Source organism: Macaca mulatta, chromosome 9, assembly GCF_049350105.2.
Source record: "Macaca mulatta isolate MMU2019108-1 chromosome 9, T2T-MMU8v2.0, whole genome shotgun sequence".
In the NCBI taxonomy this organism is placed as follows: domain Eukaryota; kingdom Metazoa; phylum Chordata; class Mammalia; order Primates; family Cercopithecidae; genus Macaca; species Macaca mulatta.
In genome coordinates, this window is record NC_133414.1 from 124,799,769 (window position 1) to 124,817,514 (window position 17,746).

General features: G+C 37.0%; 1 protein-coding gene across 11 annotated transcripts in view; it reads left to right on the top strand.

Moving 5' to 3' along the window:
* The window catches only part of VTI1A (vesicle transport through interaction with t-SNAREs 1A), a 397,110-nt gene that overhangs the window by 210,264 nt on the left and 169,100 nt on the right, over positions 1–17,746 (top strand). For 9 of the 11 annotated variants that reach the window (XR_001447311.3, XR_013398416.1, XR_001447310.3 and 6 more), the window contains 2 exons: positions 9,821–9,891; positions 10,540–10,601. Coding sequence is in view for 8 of the 11 variants with exons in the window: in XM_077947502.1 (XP_077803628.1) it covers positions 9,821–9,891; positions 10,540–10,601 (133 nt within the window). In the remaining 3 variants the exon portion in view is untranslated. Of the gene's footprint in view, positions 1–9,820; positions 9,892–10,539; positions 10,613–17,746 lie in introns of all 11 variants that reach the window. The other 2 variants (XM_015148195.3, XM_015148196.3) reach the window with 1 other exon arrangement.

The window sequence follows — 17,746 nt, forward strand, 5'->3', positions numbered from 1 at the left end:
CAGCTCATTTACACCATTACTTTTACAGCCCACATTTGTTCTAAAAGTCTTTGATTCTGTTGTTATAAATTTATAAAGAACTTGACCATATTTTTAAGTTGAGTGGTTCCAATGAACAAATATTTCCAAAGCACCTGCATATGTCCTATACTGCCTCTTAAAATGCGGCGTATACTGAGAGGAATGAGACATGGCCTCATCTTTAAAGCCATTTACAGTATATTAGAGAAGAATATATAAGCGAGGAGTTACAAACGTCTATTCCTACGGCAGCCAAGCAGGAAACAGAAATGAGTGAAACAGGCCAGTAGGGAGGTGGCAAACTGGATAGTACCTGGCTCTTCTAAAGAGAGAAGCTGTAACTCAGTTCCGGCCTATGTTTACCGAGTGGGAATGGGGACTCAGTGTTCCAAACTTCAAAAGAAACTAGAAGTTTATCATTTTATATGAAACCTACTGTTTAAAAAATTTTTTTGCTGTGATTGCCAGCTGGTTCAAAAATGCTTAAAATAGTCTTTCATAAAAGCAAAAGATGTTTGCTAGCCACTTAAGTCCTGTGGTCCACCCGATAGTGACTTCTCAAACATATAATTAAAATGCTATACATTTAGTGATAGCAATGTGTGCAGAGTTCACAAAGAGTACAAATAGTGATTAACTTGGCTCAGAATGATTTCTAAAAAGGCTTTCTAATTACTTTCTAGTCACTTCTCAATTCTTTAAGCACTTTTTGTTTTTTTAGAATGAGTAATTCATTTACCCTGGAGAGCTGGATGACGCTGAACACGTCTCCCTTGTCTGTTAAGTAAATACATGTTTGGTAAATTCCACAAGTGAGCCTTTGGAATGTGTTTTGACAGTTTTGCCCATTCAGGTTTTCTGCTGCTTCATCTCCTGGCTTTTTTTTACAGGCTTTATTGAATTGTGAAAAAGGGATGTCCTTCCTGCTGCTCAAGTCTCATTTTATAGAATAGAATGGATTCATTCTCGTTTTTGAATGAAGCTATAATTAACATGGTTCCTTTTGTTTAACAACCTCAATTTACATAGTACCTGCTCATTCCGGAGCGTCATTATTGCTAGCACAGCTTCATTGACTGATGTCTGAGGGCTCTGGGAATAGTGTTTGTTAATTATCTGCAACAAACCAGGTAACTAAGGGGAGGTTCTGCTACTATGACTTTGATGAAAGTAGCACTGATGATTTTTTTAATTGCTTAATGATAGATTTGATCATCTTAAAGCAAAATAGAACACATACTCAGCTACTGAGAAGGTAGTGTTAAATCGTAATTGCTTATACACACACGCGCGCGCACACACACGCACGCGTAGACCCGGCATGGTCTCTTGCTGTATTTCTTTAAGAATGTATTAAGTTTACCTTCAGTCGATATGAATGTGTAATTTTTTAAATAATGTCATCATCAAAGTGCCTGTAAATATTTTATAGTACATAGTAAATGCTAATGTCCTCAGAGGCCAAGCAGTACTGTATGAAGCAGTCTAATGTTGGGGACTTAGGCAAAATGGAAACAATATGATCTGCTTAAAAGCATTGAAGTTTCTATTGTTTTGGGTTTTTTAAAACGTTGTTCTTGGGGCGGGATGGGAACACATCTCTGGGCCTAATTTGGCCCCGTGCTCTAGTTTCTCATGTGCTCTCTGGAGAAAAGGAGGCATTCAGTGTTTAGAGTGACTGAATTCTAATTTGTTATCGTTGTTGTTGTTGTTGTCGAGACAGAGTCTCACTCTGTTACCCAGGCTGGAGTGCAGTGGCACGATCTCGGCACACTATAACCTCTGCCTTCCGGGTTCAAGCGATTCTCCTGCCTCAGCCTCCCAAGTAGCTGGAACTACAGGCACGTGCCACCATGCCCAGCTGATTTTTGTGTTTTTGCTAGAGACGGGGTTTCATCCTGTTGGCCAGGATGATCTTATTCTCTTGACCTCGTGATCCGCCCACCTCGGCCTCCCAAAGTGCTGGGATTACAGGCATGAGCCACCGCGCCCGGCCCAAGTTCTAATATTTTAAAGCCAAGGGGCACTAAAGATCATCTAGTCTAAGATTCTCATTTTACATTTGAGGAAACTGAGGCCCAGAGAAAGGGAATGTTTTACCTAAATCAAACCCCAAGTGAATACTTCTTGATTTCTTTGAGTGTGTCTTAAAGACAAGGGAATTTGGAGATCATTTTAGAGATGGTTGTATTTCTGCATTCTCCAATACAGTGACCACTAACCACGTGTAGGTATTGAGCACTTGAAATGTGGATAGTGCTACTGAGGAACTAAAGTCCATTTTCTTTATTGAAGTTTAAATAGCCCCATGTGGCTAGTGGGTACTGTATTATATTGGAGAAAGAAACTCAGAAATTAAGCTTTTTATCCCTAATTTATTACAGCCTACCTTAAATCAATATGCTACTTTACATATAACTCAAGAGCCAGTCAACAGTATACTTCTGTTTACCTCCTCTTCATCTTTCGTGCTTTGGTTTTCATACATTTTGCTTCTGCATATGTTATCACTATTTTTATTTTAAACAGTTAATTACTTTGAAAGAATATAAGATAAAAATAAATGCTTTTATTTTTATTTTCTTATTTATTTATTTTTGAGACAGGGTCTCACTCTGTCACCCAGGCCGGAGTGCAGTGGCACAATCTTGCCTCACTGCAACCTCCGCCTCCTGGGTTCAAGTGATTCTCCCACTTCAGCCTCCCAAGTAGCTGGGACTACAGGCATGCGCCACCACACACAGCTAAGTTTTTGTGCTTTTTGCTAGAGAACGGGTTTCACCAAGTTGGCCAGGCTGGTCTCGAACTCCTGACCTCAAGCGATCCACCCTCCTCGGCCTCCCAAAGTGCTGGGATTATAGGCATGTACCATCACCTGGCTAATTTTTGTATTTTTAGTAGAGATGGGGTTTTGCCATGTTGGCCAGGCTGATCTAGAACTCCTGGCCTCAATTGATTCACCCACCTCAATCTCCCAAGGTGCTGAGATTACAGGTGTGAGCCACCGCGCCTGGTCTGCTTTTATATTTATCCACAGATTTACCATTTCTGGTGTTCATCATTCTTTCTTGTACACCCAGGTTTCTATCTAGTGTCATTTCCCTTGAGCCTGAATAATTTCCCTTAATATAACCTGCAGTTTACTTCTGCTGGGTAATATTTTTTGCTTATCAAAGAATATCTTTATTTCACCTTAATTTTTGAAGGCTATTATTGCTGGATATGGAATAATCGAATGACTTTTTATTTTTTCTTTTAGCACCTTGGAATGTTGTTCCATTGTATGTTTGTATTGTTTCTGATGAAAATTCAGCCTTCATCCTTATTATTGTTTTCCTGAATGTGTCTTTTTTTCTGCTGTTAAGATTTTTTTTTTTTTTTGAGAGGAAGTCTAGCTGTGTCACCCAGGCTGGAGTCAGTGGTGCAATCACAACTCACTGCAACCACCGTCTCACAGGTTCAAGTAATTCTCCTGCCTCAGTCTCCCGAGTAGAGTCGCTGGGACTACAGGCACCCACCAACATGCCCAGCTAGTTTTTGTATTTTTAGTAGAGACAGGGTTTCGCCTTGTTGGCTAGGCTGGTCTTGAACTCCTGACCTCAAGTGATCCACCTGCCTTGGCCTCCAAAAGTGCTGGGATTACAGGCATGAGCCACTGCACCCAGCCAAGATTGTAAATTTATCTTTAGTTTTCAGAAATTTGACTGTGACATGACTAGGTGTGATTTTTATTTCTCTTGCTCAGAGGTTCTTAAACTTCTTTGATCTGTGGATCGGCTTTTTAAGAAACACAGATTGGAAAAGTTTGACTGTTAGTTCTTCAGATATTTATTCATAAATTTTTATGTCTCTAATAATCTCTTTTTCTTGTAGTCTAATAACATGTATGTAAGACCCACTTGGTATAACCTCACAAGTTATTGATGCTGTGTTCATTTTTTAAAAATCGTTTTCCTCCTTCAGTTTGGATAATTTCTATTAACTATGTTCGTGTTCAGTGATCGTTTATTCTGTAGTGAAGGATATTCTATTTGGTACACCTAGTGAATTAATTTCAAATGTTATATTTTTATTCTAAAATTTTATTTGGTTTCTTTTAGAGTTTCCATTTGTTTCTTGATAAACTCATATTTTCAGCAATTATGTTTACCTATTCCTATAAATTATTTAACACAATTATAATAGTTCTAAAATCTTCATCTGTTAACTGTAGTGACTAGGATCTATTGGTCTACTCATATAGGTGTATTTTCTCTTGATTATTCTTTCCTGTTTTTTTTGCATGTCACAATTTTATAGTATTCCATACACTGTATAAAAAAGAACAAGGGAATCTGAAATATAACATCCTGGGTTTGTTATATATACAAGATAACATTTTACTCTTATCTTGTATTTAGATAATAGAAGGATCTGATTCTCCCAAAACTTGAGTTGGTGCTGAGCTGAAGCTATAATAAGATTGGATTCATCCATGATTAGTGCACTTCCAACCTGTGTTTATGCTGCTTCTTACAAACAAACAAAACATATTGTCAGTGTTTGAGCTGGGAGTTGGTTGATCTGCAGTTTCAGATATTTTTTGGTTCACCTTTAGACTCAATTCTGACAGCGTCTTAAAATACAAGTGCACAAGAATGTGTGGGAATATGTGATTTCTCTTTACTGACTAGCTCCACCTTTATTCTCTCTTATTTGGCAAATTTGAAGATTTGGGGAGAAATATCAGACCAAGCAATTTGTTTTTGTGTTTAGAGTTCATCTAGATTCCATTCTGTTTTGTAAGCCTACATCATCATTTAACATTTGACTGATGTCTCTCATCCCTATCTATGGCAGGCTCATTCTCAGAGCAGGCACTTGCCCTATATCAAACTTGGTATCAAAGTTGCCATACCTGTTCGCTCATACACAAAGTACTTGTTTCTCTCTAGAATTCATCAGAGCTTCTTTGCATCTACTTACTTCCTCCAGAAAAGTTTAGTAATTATTTTGTCTGGGTTTTTCTTGTTTCTATGGGAATGGTCATTTGCATCTTTCTATGGCATCTTTCTACATCCTAACTGGAAGCAGAAGTTCCTCACATGTCTTAGGTTGTCAAATAATGAAAGATGTTGAAAGAACTCTCTTTCCATTGTTGTATTTTTCCAGATATCAGGAATTCAAAAGGCTCTTCATGCCCAAGTAACATCAATACAGAGGATAACCTAGCTATTCAGGGCATGAGAGCAGAGTCAGTGCCCAGGAAGCTATGCTAAATGCCGAAGAGTGACTGATCCAACCACTCCGTGATCAGATCCCTCCTGAGAAAGCTGTATGTGAATCCCTCTGCTTCCTGAAGCAGCACGTTTTCTACCTTGATTAGATTCCGTGGCCAGAAGTTCCCAAGTCATGTCCAAAATTCAGCGCTCCAAATTGTGAGGACATATTACTTCAAGGTTTTTCATCTGGTTGGTGTTCTGCAATACACATATGAAAACACATGCTTCAGTATAGCTCTTTTGCAGAACTCCTGCACTTCACAAAAGTCCCTGTATGCAAACAATAGTTGTGTAACTGTGAATGCCTTTTATCTGCTACTAAAATTGCTGGTGACGTTTTCAAGTGCCGGAAGATACCCTTACCTTCTCTTAGTCCTTGAAAGAAGACCCAACTTGCTGTTTTCGCTTTTTAAAATAATTTGTTGGAAACCACATTCTTAACAAGGTTTATAAAAAGAAAATTAAATAAATATAGGTGTGCTGAGGAATAATCACTGTCTTCTGGAGAGTGTCTTGCATTTTCCACAGTGACTACTTTTTAAAAATATTTTGAATGTATCAAATGGGACATTTCCTAGTGAATTAGATTTGAGGCTCCTTCCCTTTCAGCCAGTTTATAACATGATGTGAGCTTCAGTAAGTCCTAACTTCTTACAGAGGATATTTTAATCTGCTCACCTCCAAAATACAGGTCTTATAAGTTTTTTTTTTTTTTAAAAAGGGGTTCATTCATATTAGTCTTATGTTACACTTATACTGTTGTTCACATGGTATTATTATTTTATGAGTGGAGAGACATGATGCTTTCAGTGATACAAGTTCTTCAAACTAAGTCTTATTTTCATGATGTCAGGCCAGTCCTTCAGGAGATATCTTGCTAGATTTGAAGTTACCTGCTCCTTTCTCAATTTCTTTATGGGACAGGAAAGTATTCAATGGCTATTGTGTATATCTTCCAAAAGATTGAAAAGCAAAGGAAATGTTAGCCAAAAACCCTTTTGCACATGTGTTTATCTATAAAAAGGGGCTATGGATCAAGGATATGATTGATTCTGGGTAACTGTAAAAACGAAAATTCATTTTATGTGTTTGAGAACTCTACTCCCAGGATGATTCCCAGGACCACTGTGGAAAGGAGAGAAGTGCAGGAAGGAGCTCTTCCTTCCAGGAATTCATTTATCATGCTCGTACTGACATGGAGAATTCCAGCATACACCGTCAGTTTTCATTGCCTTGTTATGCTTCCCATTGTTTCTTAATCTCAAGAAGACCCTCACAGTCAACAAGTACACTATTTATAAAATTTATGATTTCTCAAATTAGTTCAAGAGCAGCAGTATGGCTGTTCCATTCTTAAGGCACTATGGAAAGTAAAGAACTGAAAATTTAAATCTCACATCTGCCGTTGGCTTAGGCCTCTGAGCTTGTGTTCTTTCTATTACGGTGTTTTTGGTGAATGCTTACCTCTTCAGTTAAATTATTCAAGAAAAATAAACCTAACAGTGTTTCTAATTATTTAATGAAATAATCGCCAAACCAAAGATAATCTGTATTAAAAATAATCCCTCTAATTCGTTGTCTTGATTTGTTTTGGTTCGACTAGAAGAGTGGGCCCCACAGTGGAAAAGAAAAACCACATAACTTTCTTTACATGAATTTTTTTTTTCATTCCATAATAGTTATCACTGTAATATATTTGGCCTGAAATTTTCTTTATTAGAGCATTAAAATGGAAGAGAGCAAGCAAGAAATGAAAAAAGAATTGTGTTTCCAACAGTGCATGGCATTTGGGTGTTAAGACCGGGATGCATACGCTCTTGCCAATATCTCTTCTCTTGCTAGATCGAGTTAGTACTTGGGATGCTGAGCTATGTCTGGGGAGGCAAGGAGATTGTGAGAGTGGTTTATAACTCCTGAAAAGACCCAGATCTTTACTTCTTGTTTGTTGATTCCTTCAGTAGCAGACCGTAGGTCCACTCAGAGTAGAGTTTTCTCCTCAGCGAACCTGATAGAATGATGAATCTGTTACCTGCTTTCTGATGTCAACTTCTCCAGTGCTACACTGGATGGACTTTAAGAGCAAGAATAGGTCACAAACCTGACACATACTTTAATTCTTTTATTTATTCATTCTTTCCACAGATACTTACTGGGGATACGATACTGGCCACAGACACAATAGTAATAACCTATTTCCTCTTCGTTTTAGATTACATGTTATAATACCATCAATCTGAACAGGAGAAAATATGATATAAATAGCATTTTGCTGAAATAATTGCAGTGTTCATGGTGCTCATATATGTTAAAGGTTTTAAGTGAAAAATGAATTATAATTGCTATATTATGTTGATAAAAGAAATCCAATGTAACAGTAATAACAGTATGACAAAATTGAATATTGTCGTGCAAGAAAAGAAAAAAATTCAACTTCAGTTATTTCCTCCTTCTCCATTATTGATATCATCTTCCACTGCTGTGATGCTTCCACTGGGAACCACATATCTTACCCAATTTTACCTTAAGGATAAATTGTATGGGGTTAATAATAAAGAGCTGAAATAAGTCTAAGAGGAGCTACTATACTGAGAAAGAATGTTAAAAATGTGTATGCTGTCAAAAATATATTTATGCTAGTGCATGTAACTGTTTCCTATGAGTTGGATTTTCTGTCATGAAAGGAATATGCAGTGCTTTTTCTAATGTGCCTTGAAACACAAACTCTTCTGATAACACTTGTCTGTAACTCTTCTACGACACTTCTTTAACTGCTTAATCCTTACTGCTGGCATGGAAGCTCCATGAATGCAAACACTTGATGTTGTTTGCTGGCCATATCCCTGGCACCTGTACCTGGCACACAGTGGGGACTCAATGATTCTTTGTTGAATACTCTGAGTCTTACGTGCTATTTCATGACATGCCTTTATATGGTACCCTATAGCTTCCACAACATTTTTACTTAGGCTATCTCGTTGGATCATAACATCAACTTGGTGAGAAAGGCAGGACAGATATTTTTTCCTGTGAATAAAATTGCAGCTCAAGTGGGCTACAGCAGGACTAAGATAGGAGAGTGGCAAAGTCATAATAGCCCATTGATGTTCTTGATTGAATGATGATCAATCAATCATCATTCAATAAATGCTTATTATTGTTGTAGGCCAGTCACTGTGCTAAATATTGTAACTGAATTACCTTATTAAACTCTTACAACAAACTCATGATATAGTACTATTATTATTAATATTCCCATTTATGGATAAACTGAGGCACAATGAAGTTAGCCACACAGCTAGTAAGGGCCAGCACTGGGATTTTGGCTCAGGCAGTGTGAGTTCACAGCCAAAGCTCTCAATGTGGCCTAACTACTGCTCTACATTTTTAGGGTGTCCTTTAAAAAAAAGCCTAGCAGTGTACATGTATGAGCCAAATAACTAGCATGGTGACTTCTTACTGACTTCATTAAATTATTTCTTATTATTATAATAGGTGCTTGTTTGAATGCTTCTATATGTCTATAAGCCAGAGATGATTGTTGTTATAGGTATGAGTAAAGAGACAATGCCAGAGGGAAAAGGAGAGAGAGATGTAGAACAAGGTAGTCAGATAGGTTGCCAAGATTATAAGAGAGGCATCCTTCTAGTATGGAATAAGGCACCTCCCAGGTAATGGGGAATGAGTCTGAAAACGATTTATTCAAGGCAGCTGGTTATTTATGAGGTCAAGCCATACCTACTGTCTTCTAAAAGGGTCTGCAGATTGGAGAAGAGACTGCCTAGTGTCAACCAAATAAGATGATCATGGCACGGGAAAACCTCATTAAAACTCAGCAGTATGGCTTTTTAATGAATGTTCTAAATTGCCTATAACAGTATTAGGGTTTCAGAGTTCTGGGGTGAAAACACTGTCTCCAGCATAAGCTCTCTTCTACTTGAGAAGGAATGCACCTCACCTTGAGTTGACTCAAGTACCTACAGCTGCTGATAACACATTAAATGAGCCCTTGCCTTGAAGAGAGCAGAAGCCTAGAGACAGTTCACTACCAATAAGCATATGTAGGTGAGCGTATGAGGATTACTTGTGCAGGGCGAATACACTAAAATTAAAATTGTTCTAAATGGAGTCTGACATACATGTGCAAAATGAAAGGGGAAAGGGAGAGCAGAATCATTAACATTACTTATAACCTGTAAAAACCAACAGCTAAATTCCATGATGACAAAATAGACTAATGGACATCAGATCTCCTCCACCTTTGCTGACATTTGCTGGAGTGGCCTGGGCAAGACATCATCTCTAAGTCATTATTCTCATGTTGGTTATGTTCTATAGGTCAAATATCTAATTATACCTAAGATAAATAGACACATTTATCAAATACTGTTTATATTTTTCAAATACATGAATTGAAATACGTGTCTAATGTATAATGCATGCATGCTACTTTAACATTTTATGTCATTTGGGTACTCCTGAGAGTTATTCTCATGTGCACTCCGAGTCATTTTTCCTTACTCAGATTTTCTTTTCCATAGAGCAAATTGGTCAGGAGATGTTGGAAAACCTTAGTCATGACAGAGAAAAGATACAGCGAGCACGTGAAAGAGTAAGTACAAGTGATATAGTTTTTTCACATATTCAGTAAATGAAGACATAAATGAAAGGCATTGGGACATAAACAGTAGCAATTAGGTAGTTATATGTATCTAAGGTGAAAGAGGGTGTAAGGTCTGTGGAAAGGAAAAGAAAGAGAGTGACATGGAGCAAATAGCAGCCGACTCTATGTCCCCATCCCAGAATGCTCCCAGGTGGGTATTTTATTTACTTCTTATAGAGGAGAAGGTCACTGAGGGAGATTTTGGAGTATGTTCATCTTTTAGAGTGAAACTATAGAATTATTGGTGGTCATCTTTTCTCAATTCATATTATTTTTATGTTTTTAGGACTGCACATTCATAAGTTGGAGATGAATTACCAAATGTTTATGAAACTTTTTCAGCCTGTGCTTTGCTTTTATATCCAGTTCTAGTATCCAGCTTAAAGCTCCCAAGATTACCTCTCATGTGTCATTCTCCAAATATAAGAATTTTCCATGTTTGTGTAGCTGTCAGAAATGTATTTATTTTTGTATATTTGAACATTTTTATTGTTTGGATTTTCTACCGTGAAATAAATTGTCACTTGCCATGCACTTTAGAAATAGTCTAATTGCATGAACTTTTGTTTTGTTTTAACATTGCTGTTCTTCTTGTAGCTTCGGGAAACAGACGCTAATTTGGGAAAAAGCTCCAGGATTCTGACGGGGATGTTGCGAAGGTAAGAGCAAGGTAGGGACCCATCTTTCTCTCTGTCTCTTTTTAAAACTATTATGTTTTCATTCAATTGCAACGGGGCATATTACATGCTTTTAAGCTTCTGCTCTTAGTGCCCTGTGTCAGGACCCGTTTGAAATAATAAAGCACTGATATTAACTCTTGTTTGGACAGGGACACATAGTAACACAGATTAGAGAGAAGGCTTGAGCTAGGGGGGTAACCTGAAGCTATGGAAAAAATTAGGGTTAGACATGAAGTGTTTTTTCATAGCCTGAGGAAGGCCCCATGGCAGGAGCAGGCTGATTTTATTTTCTATTTTGATGGCCTCCTTCTTATGGAGGGAATGCAGACCTACCATTTTCAGGAGCACAGTTGCTGTTAGTTTTGCTCTGTGTTGCCTTGTTTTCATTTCTTTAAGTGACACGGTTTGGGGAAACATTTCTGTTTTATGTATACACTGAAAGATGATTTATAAAACGTCAAGATTATCTGAATAATATGTGCTAACAAACAAATGTTCATGTTTTATATGTGTAACTCAACCTTGATTGATGAAAAATATGCTAAATAGTATGAGAAAATAAATGAATGAATGCAGGTAATGTTCTTATAAGTACATTCAGTACAAAATTATTTCACATTCAGAATCTACCACATAAGAATATCATCTAGCATGACTGTCAGTTTGGAACTGTGGATAGAAAAGTGAATGAGAAACATTGAGAATGGCCTCTGGAATAGCTTAATTAGAATTTTGAAGAAGGAAATCTTTATAGTTGATACTATAAAGACAACCATCTAAAAATAACTAAAGTCTTCTTTGATCACGTATCCATATACAATAGTTTGCTAAAAGTATGTTTGCCGTGTTACAGATTTATTACATAAGAATCAATCAAATGTCTAGTGGTTTGGTCTTCAAGACTGTTAAGATTTTTCTAAGCAGCCTGACCAGTAGCAAGCTTAAAGTTCCTGGGACATTTCCAGCCAAGGCTTGCATAATATGACATTCCTTCTCATTTTCTTGGACCCTGACTCCCAACTCAGAATCATAAGCCATCACATTCTCTGATTAAGAGTACTAGGTAAATGGCCTAAGAAAAACTCAGAATTCAGAGAGAAGGGTAGTGGTGATTGAAAGGAATGCTTCAGTGCCTATAGACAATAAAAAAGAAAGGAAGGGGAGGGAAAAACCTCTGTTGCTTTCCTGGGAGGGCTCCTGCGTCGTGAGCTGTAACGAATATTCTGCATATGTCTCCATTTTGTCAAATCTCATTAAAGAGTCCTCCTGCTTTATGTCAATTGAGCTGTCCAGAAATCATTCATCATTTTTAGTGTAAAAAAAATGATGTGGTTATTTAAATAATATCATATTAATGTTAAAGTTCAGCTGTCATTTAATGGTATGGCTTAATCAGATGTAGCATTTAGGAAAAATAGTTTATGCGGGCTCCACGTGGCTTTCAGGTTGGCAGATTCAAATAAGGATTTATGGGTTTCGAAACCCATGTATTTCTGTCCATGTTTCTGCTTGATGTACCTCACCCTTTAGTGCAGGACACTGCAGACAGTTATTTCAACAAATAAAGCATCTCCTCATATTGTGTTTGAATAAATTTGCAAGTCATTTAGAGAGGGCGAAGCACAAACAACTTCGACAACCTTTGACTGGGCTTTCTGTAGGGAAATCATAATAACGTGGTTGTTTCAGAAGCCTACGGAAGAAAATTACTCTGGTGAAATCTACATGGGGTTCTCTTTGTAAGCAAACTCAGTCAATCACTGACTCATCTTCTTTTGGGATGTGTCTAGAGTATGAACAGAAATAAAAATTCCCAGATGGACATCACCTTGCTACATCTGAACCAAGGGTACGCTTAAGTCCACCTGTTCATATGCATGACAATGTTTTTCACTAGGCACAGCTGGGATCTTGGTATCAGCCAGGATATTCAGATATTTTCAACCAATGCCTTGACCTGGCAATGGTCTCTGGGGACCAAATGCAGTGGTGGTTTTGTTTTAGTTTCTAATTACTGCCCCATATGATATACAATGTATTTTGGACTTGGGAAAAGGTACAAACATTTTACCAACCTCTCTGCTTCATTATTTTGGTTATCTCATGGAAAAGCTCTCTGCAGAGAAATAGAGGCAGGGTTTATGTACCAAAGCCTCTTATTGAATGCTCTGATTTTGCTTTCTCTGTTACATCCCTCCCATTCATTCATATGGCTTTCGCTTCCAGCCCTGGTGAGCTTGTATTTCAGAAAGAAAAGCCACATTCTCTTACTATTCTTCTTACCAAAACTGCATAGCTATGTCGTGTGTCAGCAAGCGCTTCTGATTTAGGAAATGCTATGATATTGAATTGTGCTCATCTGCCACCTTCACAAATGTGTAAAAGAAATGAATGTCCTCATTGTGCAGTGCGAGCATTTACCTGCATATAACATAAGCTTAATTATTTTCATATGATAAATTCTGTGTGACTGAAAATAGTTAAATATTCTGTAGTATACCAAACCAAGGAATTGCTTTGTTTAAAAGAAATATTGCAGGTTATTTTTTAATTCTTTTAAACCTTGATTGTTCTCAGATTTGTAACGTGAGCAAAAATGGCTTGGCATGGCTCCTCATTTGAGCCATTTTACGTATGGTCTGTTGTGAAGACAGGTGAAAACACTGTTCCATTGGTACCAAGATCTGTGCATATGTCCACTTGATTATCTGTAAAACTGACCAAAAGGAGTTGGGGAAATCAAAATGAGTAAGCAACAAAATTAAGTTTATAAAATCCAGCAGCCACTAAATAATCATCTACCACTCATGCTTTTTTATCTTTTTTTAAACTTCAAATAAGATAAACATCTATTTCCTTCCTTCTTTCCTTTCTTCTTTTCTTTATTCTGCTTATTCATTTCCTTAGTAAATATTTACTGTCTGTACACCAGGGCTGGGGATCCTGAAATGAACCCAATTTTATCCTCACTTTCACAGTACTTTAGTGTAGTAGAAGACATATGCATAAAAATGTACCATGGAAATTCACAAAATTAACAGATTCTCAAGGCATCTATTAAAGATTCCACAACTCCAGTTAGTCCTTGCTGGTCATTAAAAGGGACACGAGGAAAACAAATAACTAATAAAAAAAAAATATGAGTTAAATGGCTATAAAGCCAACATGTTTGGAAAAAAATAGAGAAATAGAAAATGGCATATGGAATCATTACAAACAAATTTTGAAAAGAACTAAGGTATGCAAAAAAATTGACATATAATATGTAATTTAGTGAGATAGCAACTGATTCAACCAAAAAGAAATTGCTCTTTGTGTAAACACGCCATATTACCAAAAGGAAGAAAACAAAAGAGAAAATTAGTCAATTCAAAGTTATAATAGTAAAAGTCCACATCAGAACACAGCTATGACTGATTTCCTGGAAAGTAATTTTTCTTCTATTCTGACATAAGATGGAGAGTTATCAAGGGACAAACTGTTCATTTCCTAACTCTGTAGACAGAGTTTACATAAAGTAGAATTCAGATAATAATGAAAATGGTCATGAAACAAATGACCATTTATGTTGTAACTGGGTCCAATAAATGGATTTTTTCATTGACTTTCACAAAATTTGATTTTTATAATTGGCTGTCTTAAAGTGTCACAGTATCACTAGGAGGCTGAAATGTTTCTCTTCATATGTATGTATTGATGTGTGTGTTTGTGTTTTTTTTCTATACCTTTGAGCAGAAAGTCTTATTCGTTCAAACTGTTGGCAATCAGTACAAATGAAAATTAAAATTTTCAAAATTCAGAGTCAGAATAAAAAGAAATCGTGATTCTGTTTCCTTTTACCTCTGAAGAGTTAATGATTGATCACTAATTATATATTTGTTTCTAAAAGTACATGAACAATGCCTCAGGAATGTAACAAAGTTACAGTTTAAGAGCTCCACTGACAAAAATTTACAGGATATGTTACTACTTTACCTTGGCTCCTCTGCGGCATTGTATATGCTGGCAAAGTGCTTATAAAAAAAAAAAAAAAAAAAAAAGGCATAAGCCAGGTGTGGTGGCTCACTCCCGTAATCCCAGAACTTTGGGAGACCTAGGCAGGCAGATCACTTGATGCCAGGAGTTCAAAACCAGCCTGGCCAACATGGTGAAACCTCACCTCTACTAAAAAATAGAAAAAAAAATTAGCCGGGTACAGTAGCTAATAATCCCAGCTACTTGGGAGGCTGAGGCATGAGAGTCACTTCAGCCTGGGAGACGAAAGGTTGCAGTGAGCCGAGGTCGCACCACTGCACTCCAGCCTAGGTGACAGAGTGAGACTCCATGTCAAAAAAAAAAAAAAAAGAAAAGAAAAGAAAAGGAAAAGAAGAAATGGCATAGGTGATTGTTTAACACCTATTCTGTTTGACAGTCTCAAATCAAATAATTTCCTCTCTCCCCCTCCCTACCTATATTTGCCCCCAACTATTTGCACACACGTGCATGTGCATGTGCACACACACACACACACACACACACAGATTGTCTCCTTCAGAAAGTGAATTTTGTTTATCCTTCCAGTATGAGTATGGTTAACTTCCTTATGCATGGAGCTGCTCAGAGGTCTTTTGTAACTAATCTGTAATATAAACAAAACAGACAGTATTAAATGCAGTTGACCTAGCTAGCACCATTCACACAATATTATTTAATATGCATATTTTTGTTAGAGTTACTTTTGAGTTATTCTGGAGAATCATTGCCACCTATCATTGCTATCATATTTTACATTTTAAACATAGTCTTTGGTAGAGTGATAGGTAAAACATCTGAAAAGCTTAAATGCACTGTCAGAATGATTCCTAAGAGTAAATAGACCAGGAATGCCAATGCAAGATCTGTAAGCTATAGAAATAAAATTTTTAAAATAAAAACAGGTTTATTCTTACATATGCCATGGCTAGATGTTTAAGCTTCTTTTAAAAACTCATTCTTCTTTCTCCTTCGTTTTGCCCAGGAAGCATTCTGTTATATTCTAATTGTTCTTATTACAATGTCTGAAAATTCAGCAGTAGAGAGTTTTCAAGACATGTGAGAAAAATGTCCTTGAAAATGTGCTGTCAATTTTTAGGCACTGAAGAAAGTACCTTCTCTCATAGTATCTTGCATTTATATTTTTACATCTCTGTCTCTATCTCTTTTTCTTTTCTCTGTTTCTCTCATTCCTCTTTCTCAGCACATTTTACTTACTGGTGATAAACTTGGGCCCGACCTGAAATTAGTGTAGCAAAATCTCAATGTCTAAACTATTCTTCAGCTTTTAATCAAGCGCTTATTCTTTCAGAATAAAGTGATTGAATTTCCAATAGATTCTTTGGACTTAACAGATTTAAGATTGACCTCTTCAAGGCCAGCATGGGTAACGTTTTTACCAAACCAAAGAATAGCCTTGGATTTGCTTATATGTTTCTCTTTAATAACATGCTGTGCCTTTAAACATAGAATTTTGCTCTAGTGTCAGACACTTGAATGCAACACCTTATCTGTCAATGATAACTCTACCAGCTGCATTCATTGAGCCTTAAGTGCATATGTGACCCTAAATCATATATTATGCATCTTATCTGATTTTATCCTTAACAGTTCTGTGAAGGAGGCATCACTATCCCCATTTTACGGGTGAGGCAAACTGTGCTTAGTGAAGTTAAGTAAACTATCCAGATTCACATATTGTAGAAAGAGAATTAGGATGTGAACTTAGTTTGCTCTTTTGACACACTACACAAGGTTCCCAAAGACCAGATTATGAATCAGAACCAGTTTTCACTAGTAGTAAGAAGAGTAAGAACAAACAGTTGAGTTTTTGTTATGCCAACTTATTGTCAGATGCTATTATAGTTCCATTTCTTCTGTGAAATAATTGGTGGCAGTAAATAATTTCCTTAAACTAGGTTCATTGTTACAGTAAACAGAAAAATAAATACTTGGAAATATTAAACATTGGCAATTATATGTCAGTCCTCTCACTGTCCCATGCCCCCCTCTCATTTCACTGACCAGGAAATTCAAAATCCATACTATACTGTACCCTTTAATAAACAAAAACACTGCTACTTATGCACTCTCTGGTGGGTAGGTAGCAGCCACAGTCCTAGATACTTGTTATACGTTACCTTCTTTCACTTTCATGATAACTCTATAAGATGGATACTATTACTCCCATTTTAAGAAATAAGGGAACCACTGGTAAATATCATCAGGGTCTACATAAGTCGTCTGCCTCCGGAGCCTGGTTTTCCTACTACACCAACTATTTATCCTTCTGTGGAGACTCAGTTTCCTCACGATGGTCAGACAACCCTTCTGGATGTGTAGACAGTTGTTCCTGAAAGCAAGGAACAAACCCTACTGGATCCCATCATTGTGGGTGGGCTGAAGGCGCTCAACTGCAGCTACTGTGTGCCATAGGAGTCCCACGTGAGTGTGTTCTTAAGGAGTCCTTTCGAATTGTTGTATTGCTAAGCATAGACCGTGTGGCATTAACCAGAAGCGAGAAATAACAGCACCGTGCAACAGAAGAGTCTATCATCTCCCTTACCTCTGGAATTTGACAAGTGTCATTGTTAGAAAATTTTATTTCTATATCTAACTTTATCATCTGGAGTCTTATCCTTGCTGGAGCAAACAGTCCCAGTCTTGTTTAATTATTTATGTGAAATTTCTATGTATGCGTCCAGAGGCATATGTCCCAGTAGATAAGGGGTAGTAGGCTCTGGAGCTGCACTGGCTCTGCCGCTTTTTAGCTAGTAACCTTTGGCAAGAATCTCACCGCTCTGTACCTCAGTTTCCTCATCTGCAAAATAGGGATGACAATAGTCTTTACTATGGAAATTTTTATAAATGCCTAGATACGTGTAAAGTGCATACAACAGTGCCTGGCACATGATAAAGTACCAGGAAACATTGAGGTATCAGTTTTCATCATTATCAGCATTGGTTTTAAAAGAAATAGGGCCTGAGAGCAAAGACTAAAATCAAAATGTTAATTAATAGTTCTTCTAGGTTGATGAATTTTTAATTGATGTTTTTAAGTTTTCTTTTTCCATTACTAGAGTTTCATAGGAATTTTTAAAAAGTTACAAATC